The sequence below is a fragment of the Bombyx mandarina genome, chromosome 04 (assembly GCF_030267445.1).
Source record: "Bombyx mandarina strain Sakado chromosome 04, ASM3026744v2".
NCBI lineage: Eukaryota > Metazoa > Arthropoda > Insecta > Lepidoptera > Bombycidae > Bombyx > Bombyx mandarina.
The window spans coordinates 17,070,476-17,096,618 of record NC_143211.1 but is presented as its reverse complement, the minus strand read 5'-3'; the positions used below and the strand labels follow the sequence as shown (position 1 = coordinate 17,096,618).

The following is a 26,143-nucleotide window of genomic DNA, read 5'->3' as shown; positions in this document are numbered from 1 at the left end:
TAAATTAACTATTTACTCTGAACCGATGGATAGATGAATCTGTAATTTCTGTAAAACTTATTCGATTTAATTCGATAACTCCCATACTATGTTCGCCACTAATTATACTCCTGACCCGACTCACACACCAGCCAAACATCGATGCTCTAAAGTACGTTTTGAATGACCTGGATCCACTAACCTACATAGTACTTAGTACATAGTACCTACTAATGACTTATTAACGGTTTAGCATCTGTGAAACTTCGTGTCATATGTATGCAAATAGAAAATAAATCTCAGGTGTTTTATAACTCTGATGTTTCACTATATTTTTACCATTGACTGGGATATTATTCGATTTGACCTAATCTCGTCTAATTTCGTTTCGTCTCGTTTCCTTCCATTCCATTAATATAAAAAAGTTGTTGACAATTTTTTAAACTCAACACGGACAACAATGGCGATGCAGGAAGCCGTACCATACATAGATATCTAAAAATATTTCATTTGCCTGCTACAAAAAAAATCCATTAGCTTGTTACCAAGGGAACCTCGGAGAAATCATAAGCAAATAAATTGAGAACACACTAATTTTTGAAGTATTTATTTAATGACAGTGAATTAATTTTAGCTTATAGAGAAAAAAATAGACTAAAGTATGGTGGAAAATTCTGTTCAATCAGCGGAAACAGAAGGAACCTTCAATCCTAAAGTGAGGCATGTATTAACATAAATAAATCTATTTGTAAGATATCTAGAAAAAAATGAAATAGTTCATTTACACATTTAAAGAATCGAAAAATTGTTAGGTACTGATATTAATTGACAACATTACTGTGTGTATACCCATGTCTATAGAAACAATATAACGGTCCGATTCGAATCGCTCAACAATTGTGTCCCAAGCTCAGTTGAGACCGAGCTCATCTGAGACAGACTAGGAGTAAGATGACGCAATTCGTGCGGAGGACGTGCCACCCAGGTTCCTTACCCTCACTGGACACCGGACCAACGATCGACGGCGACATGAGCGCTAAGCCTTTGAGCTGACGTTCTTTAAATAGCGAGATGTCGCCAGTTCATAACCCCACGATACCACGCTGGGTCAAAAGTCGTCGTGGCCTAAAGGATAAGACGTCCGGTGCATTCGTATCTAGCGATGAACCGGTGTTCGAATCCCGCAGGCGGGTACCAATTTTTCTAATGAAATACGTACTTAACAAATGTTCACGATTGACTTCCACGGTGAAGGAATAACATCGTGTAATAAAAATGAAACCCGCAAAATTATAATTTGCGTAATTACTGGTGGTAGGGCCTCTTGTGAGTCCGCACGGATGGGTACCACCACCCTACCTATTGCTGGCGTGAAGCAGTCGGCTTGAAGGGTGGGGTAGCCGTTGTAACTATACTGAGACCTTAGAACTTATATCTCAAGGTGTGTGGCGCATTTACGCTGTAGATGTCTATGGGCTCCAGTAACCACTTAACACCAGGTGGGCTGTGAGCTCGTCCACACATCTAAGCAATAAAAAAATAAAAAAAAATAAAAAATGTGGTATCGGAGAGTGCAGCTAATAGGATGGCTAGTATTTTGAAATCAGATGGTTTGGTAACACCGTCATGTTTGATTCCGCCGTGAACCAATAACGCGGTGGGGCATAAGCTCTGTCCCCGCAATTTAAAACTATTTTCGTCTGTTCCTATCGAGCAGCGATTGCTTGATGTTATACTTTAAAGAAAAGGATAATCACTACTCCATTATAATTGAGATTTAGATTGCGTTGAAAATCAGCAGTAACATTGTCATTGCCTCGTTTAACCGTCTATTTCAGCCAATACTTAACTTATTCGTTATTATTTATATTTTAAACAGATGGGCGATCCCGCATAGGTTAGATTTTCTAACATTTATTGGAAAAGACGTTTTCGCCGTGGGACACGATGTGTACATCATATTCTTTAATTTCAAGCACAATACTGAATTAGTTTACGTTGCTAACAATGAAAAGGCGGGTGATGGTGTGGACGTTATTGCCGGTATGTTTTATTCATTCAACACGGACTCGTACAGATTTATTAACATGAATTTGTAAAAATTGTAGAATATAATTGTTACGCGCTGGGGTTCGGGATAAATAAAAATTCTACCGAAGTATAAATTGAAACTGTATTAACAGTTAGAATACTTCAAAATTCTTAATTCACTTCTTCCGCTTCGCTTCAGATGATCCGTTCGCTGTTTCGCATCGAGTAGATCCGTTTACTGACTGACTTCGTGCCATCTCTGCAACGCTTTTGTAGTCGATACGACATTCCTTGATTTATCGAGAACATTTTGTGCAAGTCGAGTAGCTTCGATGTTCGTTTCTACTATTCGGCGATAGATGTCGCTACTCTTACCTGCGTAACATAATTATACTGGGAAGCAGTAGTGCTAGGACCAACCGTAATTCATCCAGAAAATCATACAAGGGCGTTAAGACTTATTCGCTGCGAAAAGGCAATAAACTACTAACCTAGTGTAGGCGTAACAAATCTGAGCTCAAATAATTTCTATTTAATAATTTCACGTTGAAAAGACCCGTAATCTAAGCACATTGCGTTCCCTCGATAGGCCGTCGGGCAATTTTTATTTGTATTACATTGTTTGCAAATAGCATTGATGAAACTTCTCCAAGCTGTTTTTATTACTGTTGCTCTTTTATGAAATACTGGCATCGTCATTATCATCAGGCAACAGCAGCCCAGAGTCGTCCACAGCTGAACATACATACATAATAATATATGTAGGCCTCTTCTAATACGTGCTTTTGAGCTCGGTCTGCAGTTCTTCCAGTTCGTACCGCTGGCCTTTCGTAAATCGTCATCTGGCCGGAGACACCCCGAGCTGCGTTTGCCGAATCGCGGTTTAATCCTACCATGAGTGTCTATGGGGTACTGATATAAGCTAGATTTATTTCAATAAAATCATTAAATAGGTTTATAATTGAATTCAACCATGCGATGCAATTTGAATTCACGATCAAGTTCAAGGTGAAGTTGCGGCGTTCACGTTGTTAAAATCCGGCAAACGTACCTATAGCACTGGATTTACGCCAATCCTAAAAGCTATACACTTTTTAAATCTATAAATATAGATCTTATATAATCTCTATCGATTTCAAATCAGACGTACCCAGTCGTTTTTTCATATAAATCAGCGTATCAAAGACTCCATGCAACTCGATTCAAGATGCTCGATATGTAAAAATGACAACATACATTTGGAAGATTCTGAAACCATATCAATTGGTACTTATACGTAAATGAAGGGTTGGTTAATGTTAGATTAATCTATTCAATCCTTTATAGCTTTAGCGTCCCATATTATATTTCATTAAAACCGTAACTTCAATTACACATTTAATTATGATTTCATTTATATTATTGTACGATTCTGTTGGTAGGTCACAAAACAAATATCTTTGCATTCGCTGAAAAAGTGAAAAATCCTCGGATCTTCATCGTCACATATCCTTCGTTCAACATTTTAGCAGAGCTCAGAGGTAAGATTATAGCGTTAGCTTTTACATTGGGTGATGTTAAATGGAAATGATAAAATGTTGCGATTAGTTAAACTGTTAGCCCCTTTGGAGGTAATCAATCGGGAGAGGGAAAATCTTCCACCGTACTAGTGAAAATGCTCGGTAGACCAACGGATCAAATGGTTTTTTGCCTACCTATTGCTAGTATGTTAAGCATCTGTCATGTACATAGATTCTGGTCTATGATAGCTGCCGCTTTACTTCTATGACATGCTATGAATATGCACGGGTAGGTTGGTAGCCCTACTCTACATTATTAGCCCCAACGCTTTGGGACAGAAATAGGATGCCGGTAGAATACTGCGTTCAACATAATCAAAATTTTAGAAATATTCAAGTAGAAAATGAAATTAGTATGACTTTAAAAAAAAATACCTAAGCTGAAAATGCTTAATCCTATATTTTTCCACAGACAGTGACGTGAACAGATACAAGGGTATTTGCATGATGGAATCTGACCTCGTGGCGGGGTTTAGCGGTTTTCCTAACTACGTCGTCTCGGTGTGGAGTTGGCGAACAAATCAAAGACTCTTGTGCATACCGACGGGAGTCGTTCGAAGAAAGCAGATTTACATGTACTTTCATAGTCATTTTTATGTTTTTTTTTATTGCTTTGTAGGGTGGACGATCTCACGGCCCATTTGGTGTTAGTGGTTACCGGAGCCCATAGACATCTGCAACGTAAATGCCGCCTCCTACTTTGAAATATAAGTTCGTAGGTCTCAGTTTTTACAGTACAACGGCTGCCCCACCTTTCAAACCGAAACGCATTAGTGCTTCACGGCAGAAATAGGCAGGGTGGTGGTACCTACCCGTGCGAACTCACAATACGACCTACCATAAGTAAAACTGTATTTTTAAGACGTGAGAAATCTTCCTATGTATGTTTGTTCATTTTACAATGGTTGAATGTAGGATTTGGCACCATTAAAGTTCATGTTATTTTGTGTTACAAACACAATAAAATAATTATTAAAATTTTCATTTACGTACCTAGATACATTATTACACACGAGACTAATCTTAGCCACTGCCTATAAATAAATTGTTCATGGTACTAAAGTTTAAATACATTAAACGAGATATGGTACGCGAAGAAATTGTACTAGTAAAACATTAATATGTACTACTTCATCTATAGTATTCTATAGGAATAAAATTAGAAAAACAGATTGCAAGAAGTCATCGAGGTAATGCTAGTGAAAGAGAGAATTGATTTCGATTAAGTTTAGTAATTCGTAACTAATAATTTTATACATATGAGTCTTTAGACAACAATGTAATAAGTGTCACTGTACAGAGCGAGTCGAACTCATATGCTCCTCTGCGAATGCTGGGGAGAAGGCTTGATAGTCTGGGAGGTTGCGCAGTGCTACAAGCGGTGCCTGATGATGAGACGCGCCAAGGAAGAGAAAACAGGGTGGGAGGTGTCGGAGCCGCCCTACGTGGACGTCTGCTGGACGAGCGACGGCCAGCTGTATGCCATCGATCCGACCGCTAAATTGTACATTGTAAGTTTGGCCAACATTATAAGTCGTAGGGTACTAGCTGACGTATTAGGCCCGCCTTAGGCATAGGCGAATAGGTAGAGGGAGATTCGGTTTGTTGTACTTTTTCCTACAACGCAAAGAAATTTGAAAAGAAATCTTATCGCCTTATCTAAAAAGAAAAGAAACCTTATCGCCAATGTGATTCTTACCAGATAACGATCGTCGAGAGATACTCAAAATTGCAGATCGAATGGGAAATAAAATGCACTACTCTTTGTACTAAAGATAGCTGGTATAAGATATTCTAGAGGTTTCTATCTGTGAACAGCTCCTGTCTGATGGCATCGGGATGGTGTCTAGCTTGGAGTGGGCTGAAGACATAGCGGGCACTGTCAAGCCTTGCATGTGCTCCTTTGGAAACGGGATTCTGATCTACGGACCTGATAAATGTCTAAGGGTTAGTCAGGATTTTTAAATGGAACATTGAAAAACATTTGTAACTTCATTTACTATCTTGTCGAATTATCATAAGATATAATTATTATGAAAGAAATTAGTGCCTTGGAAATTCCAGTGCCAATCTTAAATCTTCAAATAATACCACATTTTTACCATTCAATTTATTTGAAATAATATACTTTAGTTAACTGTAAATAAACTACATTAAAAAATGTTGTAAATTTTCTTAAAAACTGCGAAGAAACTTATTCCCCAACCTATCACATAGTCTTCACGTCATTCATACGAGACCACGTAAGCCGTGGAGTACCTTACTCGTCCAGTGTGCTTAGTGCGAGTTTTTTAACTTCTCGATCGCGCAAAAGTTAACTCCATACAATAACAAAACGTTGGAACTGTGACAAGGAATTAAGCTAATGGCAAAGGCTAGGACAGACTTTGACCAACTACAACCTGCCCGTCTGAATACAACGAAAAACGCTTTTCAGTCACTGAAAAAATCTGAAAGCGCGTGGAAAGTGGTGTTCATGCATACACCAGCAGACGACGTGGTGAGCCTCGTGTCCAACAGCACCGGTGACGTCGCAGCTGTGTGGACTGCCAATGGGCTCCTGTACAAGGTCACAGGGGATGAGGACAAGCCTGACGTGAAGCTGGTGGCGTTCAAGCAACGGTAGCAGTTATCAATTTTAATTTACATTGAAATTTCGGTTTATGAATTTTTACCATGAGAGTCGTGTCACGCTCACGTCTTCGCTCACTCCCCTCTTACACTATCGTGAGGATGGGAGGGGCAGGGGAGTGTGCGAAGAAATGCTATATGATAGAGGAGTATGGTAGGCGAAAACATGTTGCGCCGACCCCAGGTGACTGAAAAAAGGGCAAGAGAATGATTAGAGAATGATTATGAGTTACTGGAGCCCATAGACATCTACAACGTAAATGCGCCACCAACCTTGAGATATAAGTTCTAAGGTCTCAGTATAGTTACAACCTTCGAACCGAAACGCATTACTGCTTCACGGCGGAAAATAGGCGGGGTGGTGGTACCTAGGTACCCGTGCGGATTCCCAAGAGGTCCTACCACCAGTGATTACGCAAATTATAATTTTGCGGGTTTGATTTTTATTACACAATGTTATTCCTTCACCGTGGAAGTCAATCGTGAACATTTGTTGAGTACGTATTTCATTACAAAAATTGGTACCCGCCTGCGGGATTCGAACACCGGACGTCTTATCCTTTAGGCCACGACGACTTCAAATAAATCAAATAATGTCAACTGAAATTAATTACTTTAATACTGTATGTGATTTAACATTACATTGACCCCTTTAAATTAGAATTGTGTTCCTAAATAACAAACTTATTTTGAAAATTTAAATTTAGGTTAAACAGTTGGGTTATATTATATTAAATACTAGCGACCCGCCCTCGTTTCGCTTCGGAAACATTAAAACACACATGAAACCAAAAAAATAAAATTAAAAAAATTTAAAAAAAAGTAGCCTATGTTCATCAGGGACAATGTCGGCTTCTAATGGAAAAAGAATTTTTCAAATCGGTCCAGTAGTTTCGGAGCCTATTCGAAACAAACAAACAAACAAATCTTTCCTCTTTATAATATTAGTATAGATTCCTAAATAAGCATAACTTTATTTTCCATCATTTCAAAAAAAAAAATTGAGATCGGATTGGGATTGTCCTGCTTCTTTTTTTCCAGAGACATTTCTAAAATACAACTGATCGCCCCCGACAGTAGGTACTTGGCTACGATGAACATGAAAGGAGTCCTTTGTGTGTATGAAGTTGAAACCGCAAAATTGGTAAGCACATCTGAAATTAGCGTTAACATGTCCAACGAATATTACTATGCAGTTGAATAATGGGTACCCAGTGTCGTACAACTGCTATTTGGTATGACTAATCTACGAACATATTATTCAAATGTATGATATTTGTAAAACGGTCAGTAAAATGAAGACCACTGCATTGCTTAAAACAGATCATAGAAATCAAATCAGTAACTAGTCCCAATTGCGAAGAGGTGGTCGCTTTCATGATTGATAAATTGTCTAATTATTTCTTTACTTAGAATCCCTTACAGAAATATATTATAATATATAGTAAATGTGTTTAATTAGTCTCTTAGGGACTACATGCAATTGTAATTATAAGTAGTAACAGTATTCAATAAATAAATTACTATACCAAAAACAACTCAAATTATTATTTTTTTGAAAAAAATCTAGAAATTTCGAAATTAGAAAACAAGAAAAATCCTAACTTCAAAAGAGATTACTTTTACTGGTGGTAGGACCTCTTATAAGTCCGCGCGGGTGGGTACCACCACCCTGCCTATTTTTGCCGTGAAGCAGAAATGCGTTTCGGTTTGAAGGGTGGGGCAGCCGTCGTTACTATACTTGAGACCTTAGAACTTGTATCTCAAGGTACGTTGTGGATGTCTATGGGCTCCAGTAACCACTTAACACCAGGTGGGCTGTGAGCTCGCCCCCCCCCCGTCTAAACAATAAAAAAAAAAAGATATTTAAAAAAGATGTAAAATTTTTGATGACAAGATAAATGCAACAACAAAAGAAAGAAGTAAACGAGAGATGAAACGAACAAATTAAGGATCATCCTCCAAACGTATTTGACAAATATAAAACCATTTGCTTGGATTCTGCAGTCTTTGGGCAGCGGAATTTCGCAATGGACCCAGCCCGGGGACCGGGAAGCTTCGTTTGGGCCAACATCAGTCAACTATCTCTGATCCGCTCGTGTGGTGGTTTTTAGTTTCACTCAATAGGTCATCCCTAATAAATCAAATAATGATGTGTTTTACTTCTAGAAATGTCTACTTACCGCCTATATATTTCTATTTTTTTATTGCTTAGATGTGTGGACGAGCTCACATCCCACCTTGTGTTAAGTGGTTACTGGAGCCCATAGACATCTACAACGTAAACGCGCCCCCCACCTTAAGATATAAGTTCTAAGGTCTCAGTGTAATTACAACGGCTGTCCCACCCTTCAAACCGAAACGCATTACTGCTTCACGGCAATAAGCGGGGTGGTGGTACCTACCCGTGTGGACTCACAAGACGTCCTACCACCAGTTATATCAGTTAAAATCAATATAGATTGTGTTACTGTAACGCATCATATACATATCGACAGTCGGTTTATAGGTAACTCTGAAGTACATAGAAGGAAACGATATTTCTTTCGAAGCAAGCCCCGCTGAACCGGTCCTAGCGATTTACGGAGAAGAACAAGATAACTACGGATTAGCCTTATTCGGCTTCAAGCCTGATGGTCTTCAGAAACTGGTCAGCGTGTGCCTGACCCACCAGATAGTCTCGCACGTGGTGTTCTCGCCAACCGGCAGGGAACTGATAGCGGCTGCCATGTCTGCTGGACATGTGTTTATTTATAAGGTACCACACGTCTATAGTGCTCTTAATTTTTAAAATATTTTTCGTCTATAGTACGTCTATGTAGTTTAGTTGAAATACAGCATGACAGCTTTTTTTGTTGCTTAGATGATTGGACGAGCTCACAGCCCACCTGGTGTTAAGTGGTTACTGGAGCCCATAGACATCGCTCAACTCGAATGCACCGGACGTCTTTATCCTTTAGGTCACGACGACTTCAACTCATATTACTCATTCATAGTTTATCCAGTTGTAGATACGATTAAAAAATACTTTAACAGCTTAATCCCGATTTATTATTTTCGGACAACCATCTGTGTCTACGCAAACTTAAGAATTCGAAATGTCCAAAATAATACTATAAAAGTAATAAACGTGAGGTTAAGCCGTAAAAGTTGTTTTACTTAGAAATCGGCGCCCGTTATTATTCAATTATTAATTTATAATAAAATAAAGTGTATGTTATATCATTACCCACTTGGAGATGCAAACTTGAAGTCTCAATGGTATTCTCTTACGGCTGTCCTACACATTTATACCGTGTGCAAGAATGCTTTGCAACATAAATCAATAGGACGCCGCATCTTCCGTAGGCAGCGACTTGGCTCTGCCCCTGGCATTGCTGAAGTCCATGGGCGACGGTAACCACTCACCATCAAGTGGGCCGTATGCTCGTCTGCCTACAAGGGCAATAAAAAAAAAAGACTTAACATAGAGTACGCATTGCTGCGAAATTTAATTTCTAGAAAAAATACCAGAAAGACTATTATCATTCAATATTTCATATTATTTTTGAATCCTGAGACTCTAAATTTAGTAACTGGTGCTTTTTATTGACAATATAATCATTTATTATCAATACAATAAAGCATAAGTCATTACATTCCCAATACCACTAGACTTTAGCACACCCTGAATCTTCCGGTGCGTGTTGATATTGAAACAACCGTTTTTTACTACATGCATATTATATGCATATACGGTACATACCTACATTTTTTACAAATTTTGTCTGTCTGTCTGTTCGTTCCGGCTAATCTCTGGAACGGCTGGACCGATTTTGACGGGACTTTCACTGATAAGTAGCTGATGATATAAGGAGTAACTTAGGCTACTTTTTTAAACTAGCTTCGCCCCGCAGCGTCACCCGCGATACGAAATCAACGCGAGTAACATCGCAGGGGTTCAGCTAGTTGATCTGTAAAACAAAATTCACCCAGGTGTCGGAAGATCACAAGCTATCTCTGGTGCGATACGTGGAACTCGGCCGCGGGCTGGCTGACTGTATGCTGATGAAAGTTGGAGATGCGATGCGAGCTTTCTGTCTCGTTCTGTTCTCTGATAAATATTCTATTGGTTAGTGTCTTAAGCTCAGCATACAAAAATACAGTGAGGCGAGTAGGATGAAGTCTTCCAAAATGTTCAACCTTCGCTAACAGAGAGGGATAGAAAATAATGAATGTATATTATTATTATTACGCACCATAGCAAATAATAAGTTATAATTAGAGGTCAGAGTTGTTGATTCGGTATTGACAAATCTGGATGTGCCTTCATTACACAAGTTTCTTCCGTTTTTTTTTATTGCATAGATTGGTGGTCGAGCTCACAGCCCACCTGGTGTTAAGTAGTTACTAGAGCCCATAGACATCTACAACGTAAATGCGTCACCTACCTTGAGATATAAGTTCTAAGATCTCAGTAGAGTTACAACGGCTGCCCCACCCTTCAAACCGAAACGCATTACTGCTTCACGGCAAAAATAGGCAGGGGGGTGGTGGTGCCTATCCGTGCGGACTCAAGAGGTCCTACCCCCTGTACTTAAATAGGTGTCTTAACTAAATCGGCTCGTGATGAAAACGGTTTTGTATCTGTGTAGTTAATTGAATAACGATTGTTATAATAATGATTTAAGGTGAGCGAATCGTCTGTATTAATGCTGATACGGGGAAAGACAATAAGTTTGCGGGGAAGATGCAAGGTCCGTATGCGAGGCTCATACCGCTTAGCGACAGCGACACAATGGTCGCTATACCGCACCTCAGCAAGGAGTACCACGTCCTGAAACTAGCCGGAGAGGTTGGTCAATAACATGCTCAGGTTTTTTTTTCTTCCTACCTAAGCTGAGGAGGCTCTATCAGTGTAACCTTAACTAGTACGTGAGCTCACGGGGCTCAAACTTGACGACGTTGCTAACACGAACCCTAGCAAGAGCAGTGCTTCGCAGAATCTACCACCGGATCGGAAACGCGACCCATTGAGAAGATCCGGCGAAAACTCAGTGGGCTGTGCCTGTGGACCCTTCGTCGCAAGCGACGGGTTCGACGAGAACGATGACCGGTGCTTGAAGTACCTAAAAGCAAAGCTAGTGGATCGGGAGGATCCGAAATGACGTGTTTTGAGGCGACGTCGACTGCTTTCCATTTTGTCCGCAGGATCGGGAATGTAGTTACCGGCGGCCACGATGAGAGGGTTTTCGTGTCGTGCCGCTTTGTCGAAGTGGCGTGCTCACGGAACTTCTATGTCTCCTCTTTACCGAGTGTCGAATATAGACTGTCGTTTCCCGAACCTCCTGGCTTTTTTATTGCCCTAGTAGACAGACGAGCAGACGGTCTACCTGATGGTGAGTGGTTATTGTCACTTATGGACGCCAGCAATGTCAGGGGCAATGCCAACCCACTACTTAGTGTGACAAAAACCAGGCTAGATTATTTAAGATGATTGTTAGCGCATTAAAGTTTTCGACTGTGCTGTAATTTGCTTGTTCGCATATCAAAAAAATACTGGAATAATTTTGATTAAGCTGCATATTCATATAGGCTTACGATAGCCATCATTATTTTGTCGGTTTAATCTCACGTTTTTTATTGTCATTATATTAAAAGTCAGAAATAACATAATGACAATAAAAAATAATTTTAATTATGTCTACAAGTCTTAGTACGTCTCCTGAATACCGAAGAAAATACTTGAATATAGTCAGACTTCAAATCTTCTGATCTGATCTGATGTATTCTTCTTTCGTAAAACCATAAATAAATCTCTAAAATTAGTCGAATCTGTTCGTATTATTTGAACAAAATTGTATTTTTACAAATAGCGGGTCCAATGTGGATTCGCATAGCAAAGGACGGGCTGAAAGGAATCTTTAGAGCAGGCTTTTGTCGGAGGCATAGCGCGTTAACAGCAGAGAGCTTTTATTTGAATTCATCATATATTAAATCCAGATGGAACTGTGGGATACAACCTGTTTTAAAACATGAGGAATGGGCAGACGAACCGCCCAGCATTTAGACCTTTCAGGATCTCTTGTTTATAGCCACAGATTTTTAACTCTCTCGATCTGGTTAGCCATTAACTAAGTCTTAGGCTCTAAAATGTCTATTCATTTTATGTAATGTAGGATTTCAACCTCCTCCCCCACTTCAAGTTCCTAAGTTCATATCGCAAAAAATTCCAAATAAAATGTACCTAGTAAGAATCGTTTCTCCACAGAAAGGTGTAACTGTATCCGTAAAGATGGGACCCATAATAGACTCCGTTCATGACATCAAGTATTTCGACGGGATTTATGCTAATGGATGTTTTTTGAGCTTCGGTTATGATGGTCTTATCGTTTTGAGGAAAGCTCCGGCTCTGGAACAATACGGTTAGTGAAAAACTGAATATTGTACCGTACACGCAGGGTCATATCGTTCCCGAAATGTTAATGCCTTCATCGTAACTTAAACGGAAAATTAAATTAATTTACTAAGCTTTAGTTTGTTAATGAAGAACTATGTTTGTGAAAACACAATTAGTCAAATTAGCAGTTGTCAAGCACGTATCTTCCGTTTACCATGGTTCAGCTAATAATGTAAACAAATCATTTGAAAATATGTTGGACGGTTTCGATCGCGATTGTTATTGAGATCGTTTCAATAATTTCTAGCACTGACCACTTTATTCGTCCTCGATAACGATTCTAATACACGCTGTACGGTGCTGTAGTAATATTTATGGAATTATAATAATAATACATTTAGCTAAAAGTACATAATGAAAATAATAATTTTGACAACATAGTTACTTTTCGGACTTACTGGGCGTCTACCTAACAATTGTAATTTTCATGACGTAATGTGACGCGCTAAAACGGACCCAACTCCTCAAGCGCAGACAATACAATACAACCAGTAATCCTTCATTCCAGACCTGAAACTGGTAGCTTCCCACCGTTACGAACTGGGAATCAAACAAGCGATTATCGATGCAGACAACAAGTTCGTAGTGCATATCGGCAGAAACAACACGCTGTGCTGCACGTGCTTGCACGAGGAGTACGCGGGGGAGCTGCCCCTCGAGCCCCCGGACATCAGCATGTTCGACGCCACCAAAACCATCAGCATTTTGGATGGGAACACGAGTCAGTGATCAAACTGCTTAACCATATAATAAAACGCGACCCCGAGCCCACACGTATCGGCACTAAGACCCTGACTATCTCACGGCCGTCTATTGATTGGTCTCCAAAGACTATAGGTCTTTTCCTAGCTATTCGCTGGTAGCCTAAGTGGCTATTCTAGCTATGTGCAAACGGGTAGGTGAGCTCACGGGCTCAACCTTAGAGAATTTGCTAACACTAGCCCAAGAAAGAGCAGCGCTTCGCTGAACCTACACAGAATAAAAATCGCGACCTACTGAGAAGATCTGGCGAAAAGCTTATTGGGCTGTGTCTATGGGATAAATATTACAACGTGAACTCACTACCAGTGTCTTGAAGTCTGTTTAAAATACGAATTAGATTAATTTATAAGCTAAGTTGAATATTTTAGCAATTTTTATGGTTTGTTTCATTTAGAAAACTATTTGGACCTTCAAGAAGAAAAGAAAGTGCGCGAGGAAGCCATGGACCACAAGCATCAGCGCGAAGAGCTCGTCAAGTCATTCGAGAATGTGAGAGCAAAGCTGGTGGAACTTCTAGAGGAAAATCTTGTCGCGCCAGAATTGCATCAACTTTCATTGGCTGAATTCAATCTTCATCTTGAGAATAAGAAGGAAAGGGTGAAACAGGTATTCGGGTACCAATTTTACAAGTCGAAGACCAGGCACAGGCTCACTAGAAGTAAAGTTACTACAAGCGCTTGTGAATTTTGAGTAACTAGTACAATTCAGCAGCGTATTTGCATGATTTGGCATGACGTTATCAGGCATTATAATGTTACAATGATTCGTTAACGCGACCCGCGCCCACCCACTGCACCTGGACGGTGCCTCGTCAGAGCCACACAAATGCCATCAACAGCTTATTATTCCAACGAGGGCTTAACAAACATGAAAATTCCGTATGGTTCCATTTAAAGCCTGATTATGTTTGAACCAGGCAGAGAAAGAACGCGAGCTGATCCGCCTGGAGACGGAGGCCCGCATCGTGGCCCAGGACAAAGTGACCGCTTGGATCAAGAAACATTGCTGGGACACCATGCTCTCTCCGAGAGTCAAAATCTTCGCAATATTTAGTCACTATCAGGTAGATGTTCTCTTCGATTCTCGCGAGTCGTAGAGTTAATTAAAACGCTTGTGCGGCTGAATTCCGCGTTTATGATTTTCATTCAATAATTTCGGGTCTATTCGATCGTATTTTTCGGCGACGTTCTATTCGTGATTTCAGAAGGAATAATCTTCAGTGTTGGTTAATTTGGTCATATTATCATAAGTTTCGAAAACAGGTGTACGCTACGTACGATACAGGATTTCTGAGAAATGTGATTAAGATGTTGACTTCGTAAAGTTGGTAAAAACTTGCGTATTCTTTACTATTCAGGTAGAAAATTTTGCGGTACTGCCAACTCAACGGGACAATTGGCCTGAACTACAGAGACTGGAGGCATTGTATGCCATAGAGGCGGAAAACGAGTCCGATGTGTTCCGGCCCTGGGTCGAAGAGATGCCGGAACAAAACTCTAAAAGCTTAGCTGAAGTGTAGGCAACAGATTACTTATTGCTCTTTTGTATTGTGTTAAGTCTTCGTAAATGAGAATACCTCTTAATTATGCTTTTACTGGTGGTAGGAATTCTTGTGAGTCCGCACGGGTAGGTACCACCACCCCGCCTATTTCTGCCGTGAAGCAGTAATTCGTTTCGGTTTAAAGGGTGGGACAGCCGTTGTATTGTAAAAACTGAGACCTTAGAACTCATATCTCGAGGTGAGTGGCGCATTTACGTTGTAGATGTTTATTGGGCTTCAGTAACCATTTAACACCAGGTGGGCTGTGAGCTCGTTCACCCATCTAAGCAATAAGAAAAAAAAAGAAATGCTCCTGATAGCTGGCGGTAGACCGTCCTGTGACCCGGGACGTGTAACACCCGATCTACTTATTTCTGCAGCGAAATAGTAATGCACCCCGCCTCAGAAGTAGCATTAGGTGCGCTTGTTCAGTCGACTCTGTAATAAATAAGTAAAATATAACACATTTATGTCCTGGTTTGCTTCTCCGTCTGTGGCTTCGCAAAATATATTTGTAATCGGAGCCTGGATGATACAACACAAGAGAAGAACCCTAGGTCGGTATCGTTATAACCGTCGCTCTACAATTTCCTGTAGTAATCTAATTAAACGAACTAAGGACGTGTGTTCGACAGCCGGCCCAGCACGTCGGGGTCGGCCTCGCAGCTGGCGGAGAGTGAGTCGAGCCGGTCGGAAGAGGAGGTCCCGCGGTGCGCGTGGTGGCGCGGCGCCAGCACGGGGCTGTACGTGCGGGTCCCGCGCCCCCATACGCCGCAGATACTCGCATACTCCTTCCTGCAAATGGACGGCCTGCATCATACCACCAAGGCATTGCAGAGACATTTTTATTTTTATCTAATAAATTTTTTTTATTACTTAGATGGCTGGACGAGCTCACAGTCCACCTGGTGTTAAGTGGTTACTGGAGTCCATATACATCTACAACGTAAATGCGCCACCCACCTTGAGATACAAGTTCTAAGATCTCAGTACGGTTACAACGGCTGTCTCACCCTTCAAACCGAAACGCATTACTTCTTCACGGCAGAAATAGGCGGGGTGGTGGTACCTACCCGCGCGGACTCGCAAAAGGGCCTACCAGTAATTACGCAAATTATAATTTTGCGGGTTTGATTTTTAATTACACGATTTAATTTATTGTGTGGTCTCATGGTTATTTGGGCTAGGACGCGGCATGAGATCGCAGTTACCCATTCTATCTCTACGTTTCTGTCACGGATTATCTCGGGATCACGTTAAGGTGACAGTGCAAGGGAGTTCAGCGGCTACGTCGTCGCACACCACGCTTGCCCTCTTCTGCCCAAGGATCTAGGGAATAGATTGAGCCCCCAGAAAAATGGTGCAGTATGACAGAGTTAGCAATTGACAAGCCGCACGATAAGAGAGGGCTTCTATAACATTTTCTGGCTATGACCAATATTAAATATGTACTGGTTATTGTAATAAGCAATAAAATTGCTCTATATTATATATAAACAGTGCTAAGTAATTATTACACAACAGTTACTAGCTTATTTACATCTCGTATTGACAGCAATAATAATCTTATAGTTGAACGTCCAGAACATGCGGCTCTGGTTCAATAATCAGTTCGACGACCTCATGAATCTCAAGAAGAGAGAGATGGCTCTCGTTGAGGACAGAAACTTGAAGCTCCGATTTATCATCGAAGGTGATATATTGTTTAACTAAAGAATATTAGCCTTAAAGATTCAATTGAAACGAATTAAATTATGCAAAAGACTTTTAGACAGTTCATTAGCTCCATTGACGTCAGTTCAAGAGCTGCTTAATGGTAAGCAGTGGCTTGGCTCTGCCCCTGGCGTTGCTGATATCTATGAGCGACGGCAACCACTAACCATCAGGGTGGGCCATGCTAGACCGCCTACAAGGGCAATAATTAAAAAAAAAAAATCTAAATGTTGTGACCGATTATTTCCCTCTCTTCAGTTAAAAAGTGAATAGGTATATCGAAGTGAATATTGGACTTTTAGGCGAAGACAAGTTTGTTTTCAGAATTGAATAAGCTGTCAGATCTTAGAGGCAGTTTTCATCATCTGAACATTGAAATTAGAGATCCGGTATGGCGTCAAGAGGAACAACCCGAAAAACTTATTAAAGTCGAACCTGAAGAAGTAAGTGAATAATGGCATTCAATGGCAATGGAACATTCCATTTTACAGCTTTAGTTGTAAAAATTAAGCCGATTGAAGACAGAGATAGAAGAGGCAGCTGATCTGGGCAGTCTCGTATCTGAGCATAATATATTAGATAACACATTGTTTTAAAACGCTGTAATATTTTGAAAAAATATTACTTAAGAAACCCTTTGTGTTATTAGCTCGGCCTTGGTTAGCCTGGTGTTACCTAGTTTGCGGGCTTGTAGAGTGGCCCCCGTAATCACTTGAGGTTTTAATTATTAATCAAGGAGTTGGGCCGGAAGATAGTTGCATGTGTCGCTCTACACCTTATCAAAAATAAAATAATTAACAAGGTTACTCGGTAGGTACCGAACTTAGCAGTGGTTTATCGTTATATTATTAGCTTAAATGAATAGTTTCAAAAAGAGCCTAACCGCTTTAACCGATACAAATAATAACATTAATTTTTTTTCTAGTGCAGCATTGAACCCTACATCAGCCCCAGTCAAATTGTCATCGTGCCCCCCGACCCTGGCCCTAAAGACGACTTCAAAGATCGAGCCCTAATGGAGATGATGGACGGTGTACTGGAAAAACTCTGGCATGAGGAAATCAAAAAACCCATTCCAATGCCACAGTGCATGGTACAAGTCATTTTGTTTGAACACCATAGGTGTGATGTAGGTAATTGAATAATAGAAATCTAGTCTAAGCTTTTTATTTGAGTTCATAACATTGTTCGTAAATAAACTGCGACAAAGGGTAGACTTTGTACTAAGAAAGAAGGAAGGCCTGTTTTTTTTTAAAATTTTTTATTGCTTAGATGGGTGGACGAGCTCACAGCCCACCTGGTGTTAAGTGGGTATTGGAGACTATAGACATCTACAACGTAAATGCGCCACCCACCTTGAGATATAAGTTCTAAGGTCTCAGTTTAGTTACAACGGCTGCCCCACCCTTCAAACCGAAACGCATTAATGCTTCACGGCAGAAACAGGCAGGGCGGTGATACCTATCCGCGCGGACTCACAAGAGATCCTACCACCAGTAATTACGCAAATTATAATTTTGCGGGTTTAATTTTTATTACACGGTGTTGTTATTCCTTCACCGTGGAAGTCAATCGTGAACATTTGTAGAGTACGTATTTCATTAGAAAAATTGGTACCCGCCTGCGGGATTCGAAGACCGGTGCATCGCTCAACACGTATGCACCGGATGTCCTTTATCCTTTAGGCCACGACGACTTCATAAAAAAGTATAAAAGCCAGTCGAGAATTCTTCAGTCGCGGGACATAGAAGATATGTTTTTGTATATACATAAGTAAACATTTCAGTTGGAAAAAGACCCGGAGCATTTCAACGAGGACGATCTGCGGCTGATGTTCGACTACGAAGCAAAAGTGAAGTTCCGTAACGAAGAAAGAGACAAGTACCGCAAGATGCTCCACGCCGAGTACGCGAAGATTGCGCAGCTCCTGAACGAAGGGGTCGTCAAGTTTAACCAGAAGGTCTTCACCTAAGTAGCTTTTAGCGTGACCTGGTGTCGTCGTCCAAAACACGGCATTTCGGATCCTCCCGATCCACTAACGATGATTTTAGGTACCTCAAGCACCGGTCATCGTTCTCGTTGAACCCTTCGCTTGCGACGAAGGGTTCAGCGAGTAAATTAGCCCACAGACACAGCCCACTGAGTTTCTTGCCGGATCTTCTCAGTAGGTCGCGTTTCCGATCCGGTGGTAAATTCTGCGAAGCACGGCTCTTGCTAGGATTCGTGTTAGCAATGTCGTCAGGTTTGAGCCCCATGAGCTCACCTACTAGTTAAGGTTACGGTGATATGGTATCTCTAGACCATCACCTTAGGCAGGAAAAAAAGAAAGAAAAGTGACTTGGTTGATTCTTAGCAATGTAGATCTCTCTGATCTCTATATTCATTCCGTCTGAGAGATATAATTTATTTTTCTAAAGACATTAATTAATTAAGTTTATCACACTCAATATTATTGGTTGGGTAATTACAGAATACAACAAACACCAAATTTGACAAAAGTAAACTTCAATTTGGTTAATAGACAACTCTACGATTCTTTTATTAAGGTGAAGGAGATGTGGCTGACGAAATTGAAAGCGGACTCTGTGATAGGTCAAGAAAACCTCAATTTGATGCGTCTGCGTCGAACTAATCTGGATCGTGTTGAAATGGCCGAGAAACTTGAAGATATGCGGTAGGTTAACCCTAAATTATCGTGTAGGCTAAAAAGGTGGGAAACGAACGTAGTCCCTGAGCTCTGATGACTTCGTATCGTTATCATACATTTTAGGGCGCAAATATCTCGCTACGATGGTGAAGTGGAAACCCTCAACCAGGAGTTGCAGTCCATGCAGGATCAGATCACGGACTGTCAGAATACGTACGACAGTTTGGTCGTCAAGGACAAATACTTGGATCGGACCTTCAAGAATCACTTTGCTGATCTTTCTCCAATTATTGTGGACCAGTGCTATAAATTTTTCAAGTAAGTTGGATAAAATATTATTTCGTTTTATCTCTTGCAGTCTTCAATACTTGAATTTGTGTTAATCTTATAATGCATTTTTAGTCTTACTTGAACAGTAAGAGAGTGTTAACTATGAATGTGGAAGGATATAGAGGAAGAGGTAGACCTAAGAAGAAATAGATGAGTTGCACGAAAGACGATATGTGTAAGAGGGAGTAAGTGAAGTAATGGTATATGATAGAGGAGTATGGAAGGAGAAAAGATGTTGCGCCGACCCCAGGTGACTGGGAGAAAGACAGGAGAATGATGATGAGTCTTAATTGAACAGACTCGTGCTGCACTGCCTCATACTAGAATCATTGCTTGTGTTCAGAGTACCGCAAACATATTACAGAAGAAACGTGAAATTTCTTCAGCTTTTCAATATGAAATATAATTGAAGCGTTTTCGATATTTTATTTAAAAACTGCGTTAAATATAATAATAAGCCTTGCTTGTATCTGACCTGCTTAACTTCTCTCCATCTGTCTCGGTGAGGCTCCTGTGGCCTTTCAGCAACGGAAATGTTTTAGTGACATCTTCAACTCCTACACAACAATAACTGCTGGGAGTAGCAGAGCGAGTGTCCGATCAAAGATGAAATCAAATTACGAATGAACTTTGTGATATGATGATATTATAATATGGTAGGCATCAAACAATTAAAATGCGAAATGTGTAATGCTGTTTTTTTATAGCTAGCCCATAGGTATTTACAACGTAAATGCCGCCACCCACCTCGAGACATGAATTCTAAGGTCTTAGTTTTTACAGTACAACGGCTGCCCCACCCTTCAATCCGAAACGCATTACTTCTTCACGGCAGAAATAGGCAGGGTGGTGATACCTACCCGCGCGGACTCACAAGAGGTCCTGCCACAAGTAATTACGCAAATTAGAATTTTGCGGGTTTCATTTTGATTACACGATGTCATTCCTTCACCGTGGAAGTCAATCGTGAACGTTTGTTAAGTACGCATTTCATTAGAAAAGTTTGTACCCGCCAGAGTTTTGAACACCATTGCATCGCTCGTCTCAAATGCACCGGACGTCTTATCCTCTAGGCCACGACTTGTTACGAGGGTGTTGTGCGTATTGTGTCTGCAGGAAGCGTCCGAAGTGGCAGCAGCGCGCGGCGGCGAGCGCGGGCGTGCTGTACGAGCTGGCGGCGGCCGTGCTGCTCGCGGTGAGGCCGCCGCTCCTGCCGCCCGACTGTCTCGACTACTACAAGGGGTAAACGCCTTTAGGGGTCGTACGACATGTCGTATTCCCGCACAAGCCCATGCCAACGTCAAACCCCTTTGTGCCACGGACGTTTTGGTTTTTAAAACGGAATAGCCGTTACACCTGCCAAAATGGACGGTCCAGAACTTAACGGTAGTAAGTAAAACATAGATTGATAAGTACATGATTTTTTTTTTCTGTCGATCGTGGATTTGAATCTACTTATATATTAATACGTGAAGCAAAAACTTTGTTATCTTTTTACGAATCTTGCGTGGACGGAGGAGTATGAAATTTCCCACACTTATAGAAAATATATAGTAGGAGTGCAGAATGTTAATATATTTTTAAATTATGCATAAAAATATATTGAATTAATAAAAAAAAACATTACACACACTACCATGTATTTGACACACACCTTTATATAGGTAGTAGTACTAGTAGGTATTATTAAATTCATAAAATGTGAATCTTAAGTAGTTAGTAGACGTATATGATTAACGCATGCCCCTTAGTCTAGAGCTTGGCCTCAAATCAATTAAAAGACGCCCGTTGTTAATGTGTTGGTTGTACAGGGTGGAACAACTAGACCACAGCAGCAACATGCCCCCGGTGATGGACGAGGCCTTGTGGGCCCTCATGTGCAAGCTGCGTCGAGCCAAAATCGAGAACGAAATTCGGGTACTTAAGAAATTAAAATTCTGAATAATTTTAGAAAATCTACAATTCAAATAAAAGTTTTCTGAGTTTGAATTTGAAATAATTGTGGAGATAAAATGAAGTCATTAATAACGTGTTGAAATACCTTTAATTGACGCATACTCTGTCAGTGATAAAGCACAGTGTGTAGAAGAAGTAGTCGTTGATTTTATCGATGCAAAATAATAGGTCATCATTCGCCTCCTTGTTGAGCTGTACCCGACACAGTGCAAAGAAGCAACGTAGAGTTCGTTAAGAAAGCCAATCTCTTCCCGGTATTTTGACACTAAGCGTGTGAACTGGTTATAATAAAATTCTTATCATTGCCTATTTATTTGCTGATTATTTCATTCAAAATTGGCACTTTTATCTTGTGTCTTAAGTAGGGGTCCACTAACTTCAGTAACAAAACCAACGTGTTCTACACGGTTCTGTACAGATGTTTTTCTTTGCCTATTTATTTGCTCCTTATTTCACTCAAAACTGATACTACTGAACTGATCTATATCGTGTTTGAAAGAGGGGTTCAGTAAGTTTAGTAACAAAACGAAAGTGGAATGCGGTTCCGTACAGATGCGTGCAGTGTGCCAGGAGCTGTCGCTGGCGGAGGGCGCGGCGGGGGCGTGGGGCCGCGGGCTGGCGGCGCGGCGCTCGCTGCTGGCGCACACGCACCAGCGCGTGCTGCAGCACAGGAGGGACGTTGAGCTGCTCTCCAGGAACAAAACTGTACAGGTCTGGCGTGACTCCGGCCCCTCTATCAACTAGAACCAGTCCCTATCAGTAGATGGACGGGATGGAGACGAGAAGCTATGGGCGTTTCATCTATACTAATATTATAAAGCTGAAGAGTTTGTTTGTTTGAACGCGCTGATCTCAGGAACTACTGGTCCGATTTGAAAAGTTCTTTCAGTGTCAGATAGCTCATTTATTGAGGAAGGCTATAGGGTATATAACATCACGATAAGACCAATGCAAGCGGAGCACCAATAAAGAAATCGGTGAACATACATAGAAAAAAAAAAAAAAAATTATTGCTTAGGTGGTTGGACGAGCTTACAGCCCACCTGGTGTTAAACGATTACTGGAGCTCATAGACATCTACAACGTTAATGCCGCCATTCATCTTTAGATATGAGTTCTAAGGTCTCAGTATAGTTACGACGGATGCCCCACCCTTCAAACCGAGACGCAATACTGCTTCACGGTAGAAATAGCCAGGGCGATGGTACCTACCCGTGCAGACTCACAAGAGATCCGACCACCAGTAAGGACCAGTAAGTATCAGCAGATGGACGGGATGGGGACGAAAAGCTATGGGTGTTTCATTCAACATAACTAACAAACTGTTTTATAATTCAAAATACTTTTTCACAAGAAAATATCTAGTTATCGTTAAGAGATTTGCAGGTCCAGATTTAGTCATAACGCCTGTTCAAACGTTGTTCTTTGCACGTCACAGTTGGTACTCCCAGCAGGACAGGTTGAGATCTTCACAACAGGGCACATGGAAGATTACAATGACGCTACTCTCATCCGAAGAGAAGATATAGAGAAAATCAACAACGTTATATTGGTAAATTTTTAACTGCTTATTATTTTGGCAGTGAAATAAAGATAATAATTTTGAATTTCGTTTCTGGTAAAAAAGAGAATTTGTGTTTGCAAGCTGCTGCAATATTAATAACTCTGCTTGAAACTTTTCTTTAGTGATTCAATTCAATAAAATAAAATATCGATATCAATAAAATATCGATATTAATAAACAAGAATAGAAAAGTACCGTCAAACTAAATTGGCTGCAACATATCACGGTAACTAAAAATCAATGGTTTTATTTAAACGAACAGCCATACGTTAATGTTGGATTATTAGGAGAACAAAATAAATGGTGTCGCAATAGACATTCTTAACTTATTTTGTCTTACAACGATAATAGTTGAAATAAAACTCAACAGAAAGTAGGAGAACTAAAACTTCGAATGATGAAGAAGCAGATGGATTTCCGCAAAGGGATCCTCAGCAAGGAGTGGGAGCACGCGCAGATGAAGATGAAACTGCGCCACATGGAACAGGAGCTCAGCTCGTACTTACGACTGAAGGTATCAAATAATATAAAAAACTCCTCACAAAACTATCTTTTGTAGGTTTTAGCGTAAAGTCTACGCTACAAACGCATTAACTTAATTTAAATCAACAATTAACAAAAACAATTAACTTAAAATACAAATAAAATAAGGCTCAGGAAATATAAGGAAGCCTCAGGAAAATATTTCCTTGATAAGTACTCTTATAGTATACTGACATATGATAGAGTGCTCTCTAGTAGCAGCTATGGGAGGAGTCGGAACACAAGCCCTGATCCCCTGATTATAACTTTGATAAATAATTAGAGACTTATTCATTTCCTCTCATGTTATTTATAGTTTAATATAGGAAAATATTATAAAATATTTAATTTTGCCCCAAAACATCCGTCGTCCCCGTGAATTTCTGCCGTGTCTGGTGCAAAGCCAACCAACTCGTTCCTTTAATCCTCCTCAGATACTCTGCTCTCATAAGCGAGAGTTCCATACCGACCATAAAGTTACCTTTCATTTGAATTTTGAAATTTGACGAATTTTATTTTCCTTTTAGATCCCAAAAGAACTCCAGCAGTATTTGAAAAACAAGGAATTGGGTTATACCGACGAGCAGGACTACATGCGGATGGAGAAGGAGATGGCCGCGTCCAAGATATCCATTAACAGGATACTCAATGAGCAGATACATAGAGTGGAGGAGCTCGAGGTGACCCTTGAATTTTACTAGGGGTTTTTAATTCACAAATACCATTCGCCAGATAGTAGGATTTGCCGTTCATGAGAAACCTATCAACGAAAGGCACTTATTTTGAGATTTGAACAATATTCAGGGGAACAGCACAATTACTCGCAGTAAAATATATTATGTTGATAACTTAGCCTTTTCCGTAAAGTTATTGGTTGAAAAGTTAACCCACATTCACGTTCTGATGTCTATTTACCCCAAAGAAAACAGTATTTGGGGATTTCGGGCAGTAAAAAGTCGTCAGAATTGAAGATTTAAAAAAAAACCCGCACTTGAACATCACATTATCTGATTAGACCAAACTCGACAAGTGTGTAGTCACTCTTATCACTCTTATTTAACTGACCAGCCGCTACCCCCACTACAGCTCCGACTTATTTAACATCAACCTAAGCATTTTCTCTTTCCAGGTGAAGTTAGCGTCAGTTGAAACTGAAGCCAATCGTCTCGAGCAGGTGATAGCCGATCTCAATGTAAAAGTATCCGAGAAAAGAATTCACCAAGATCCTCTCGAGCCTATACGTATAAGAAAAGTTTTTAAGGAAAGGTCCGTCAATAATTATTATCTGAATGAATAATACTATCTACTGGTACTACTAATCTACTGGTGGTAGGACCTCTTGTGACTCCTCACGGGTAGGTATCACCGACCTGCCTGTTTCTGCCCTGAAGCAGTAATGCGTTTCGGTTTGAAGGGTGGGGCAGCCGTTGTAACTAAACTCAGATCTTAGAACTTATATCTCAAGGTGGGTGGCGTATTTACGTTATAGATGTCTATGGGCTCCAGTAACCACTTAACACTAGGTGGGCTGTGAGCTCATACAATCATCTAAGCAATAAATAAAATTTAAAAAAAATATTGATATGGGTTTTACACTTTTGGGGTACCTGTATTATTTGGATATGTAACACATCTCTTCGCCACTCTGAGGGCGGGTAAGCGCGAAAAGCATCATCGTATATACGATCCGTTGGCACTGGATTTCTTGTGGCTGACAGTTCTACGAACACTGCTCTAAACTCGCGGTTGACACTCGTTTTGTTGAACCGTGACCAACACGCATACGGCTGAGGGTAATAGCCAAAGCCGTTGATGGACATCAGCAATGGCAGATGCACAGCCAACCCGCTGCCTATCGCTGAAGACTTATGCCGTTGTCGTTCTACGGAAGGATTGCAGTATCCTGTCGACTAATCATGGTTTTTTTTATTGCTTAGAAGGGTGGACGAGCTCACAGCCCATTTGGTGTTAAGTGGTTACTGGAGCCCATAGACATCTACAACGCAAATACACCACCCACCTTCAGATATAAGTTCTAAGGTCTCAGTATAGTTACAACGGCTGCCCCACCCTTCAAACCGAAACGCATTACTGCTTCACGGCAGAAATAGGCAGGGTGGTGGTACCTACCCGTCCGCACTCACAAGAGGTCCTACCACCAGTAAAAACTATAACCATTGTAATACTATATTTATATTCAGAGCTAAAATCTAAGAGCATACTCCCGTCCTTTTGTCATGGATCCCCACGATCTTGCAGGATGGAGACCCTGGTGATGCGCGGACGGCTGATCCGGGAGGTCCAGGTCAATCACACAACCATAGTACTGCTACAGACGGAACTGGAACTGCTCCGCTTGAAGACGTATCCAACTTTAGCTAGTTTTCGTACTTTTAATTAAACTATTGGTAAAAGTCTTAATAAACTATTGATAAATAATAGTACTGTGTGTCTTTTAATTTGCAACTCT

The 26,143-nt window shown here is 40.6% G+C and overlaps 1 protein-coding gene across 1 annotated transcript; it reads left to right on the top strand.

The window, feature by feature from the left end:
• The first annotated feature begins 563 nt into the window (after positions 1 to 563).
• Positions 564 to 26,114, top strand: LOC114253398 (cilia- and flagella-associated protein 43). The gene is made up of 31 exons (XM_089727158.1): positions 564 to 699; positions 1,859 to 2,022; positions 3,432 to 3,530; positions 3,982 to 4,144; positions 4,870 to 5,080; positions 5,388 to 5,516; positions 6,007 to 6,191; positions 7,242 to 7,344; positions 8,710 to 8,958; positions 10,176 to 10,311; positions 10,871 to 11,034; positions 12,451 to 12,604; positions 13,148 to 13,360; positions 13,796 to 14,007; positions 14,318 to 14,464; positions 14,759 to 14,916; positions 15,577 to 15,769; positions 16,514 to 16,634; positions 16,979 to 17,097; positions 17,580 to 17,747; positions 18,441 to 18,614; positions 19,201 to 19,328; positions 19,425 to 19,619; positions 20,748 to 20,873; positions 21,443 to 21,548; positions 22,140 to 22,298; positions 23,026 to 23,139; positions 23,522 to 23,665; positions 24,201 to 24,353; positions 24,803 to 24,939; positions 25,933 to 26,114. Exons 1-31 carry the CDS (start codon positions 641 to 643, stop codon positions 26,072 to 26,074), a joined length of 4,725 nt encoding a protein of 1,574 aa, XP_089583284.1. The 5' UTR covers positions 564 to 640; the 3' UTR covers positions 26,075 to 26,114.
• The last annotated feature ends 29 nt before the right edge of the window (positions 26,115 to 26,143 follow it).

Excerpts from the sequence above, each read along its gene's own strand:
- LOC114253398 (XM_089727158.1), top strand. The coding sequence starts at position 641 with ATGGTGGAAAATTCTGTTCAATCAGCGGAAACAGAAGGAACCTTCAAT. Across the intron at positions 700-1,858 it reads ACCTTCAATCCTAAAGTGAG|ATGGGCGATCCCGCATAGGT; the intron begins GCATGTATTAAC and ends TATTTTAAACAG. Across the intron at positions 24,354-24,802 it reads ATAGAGTGGAGGAGCTCGAG|GTGAAGTTAGCGTCAGTTGA; the intron begins GTGACCCTTGAA and ends TTCTCTTTCCAG.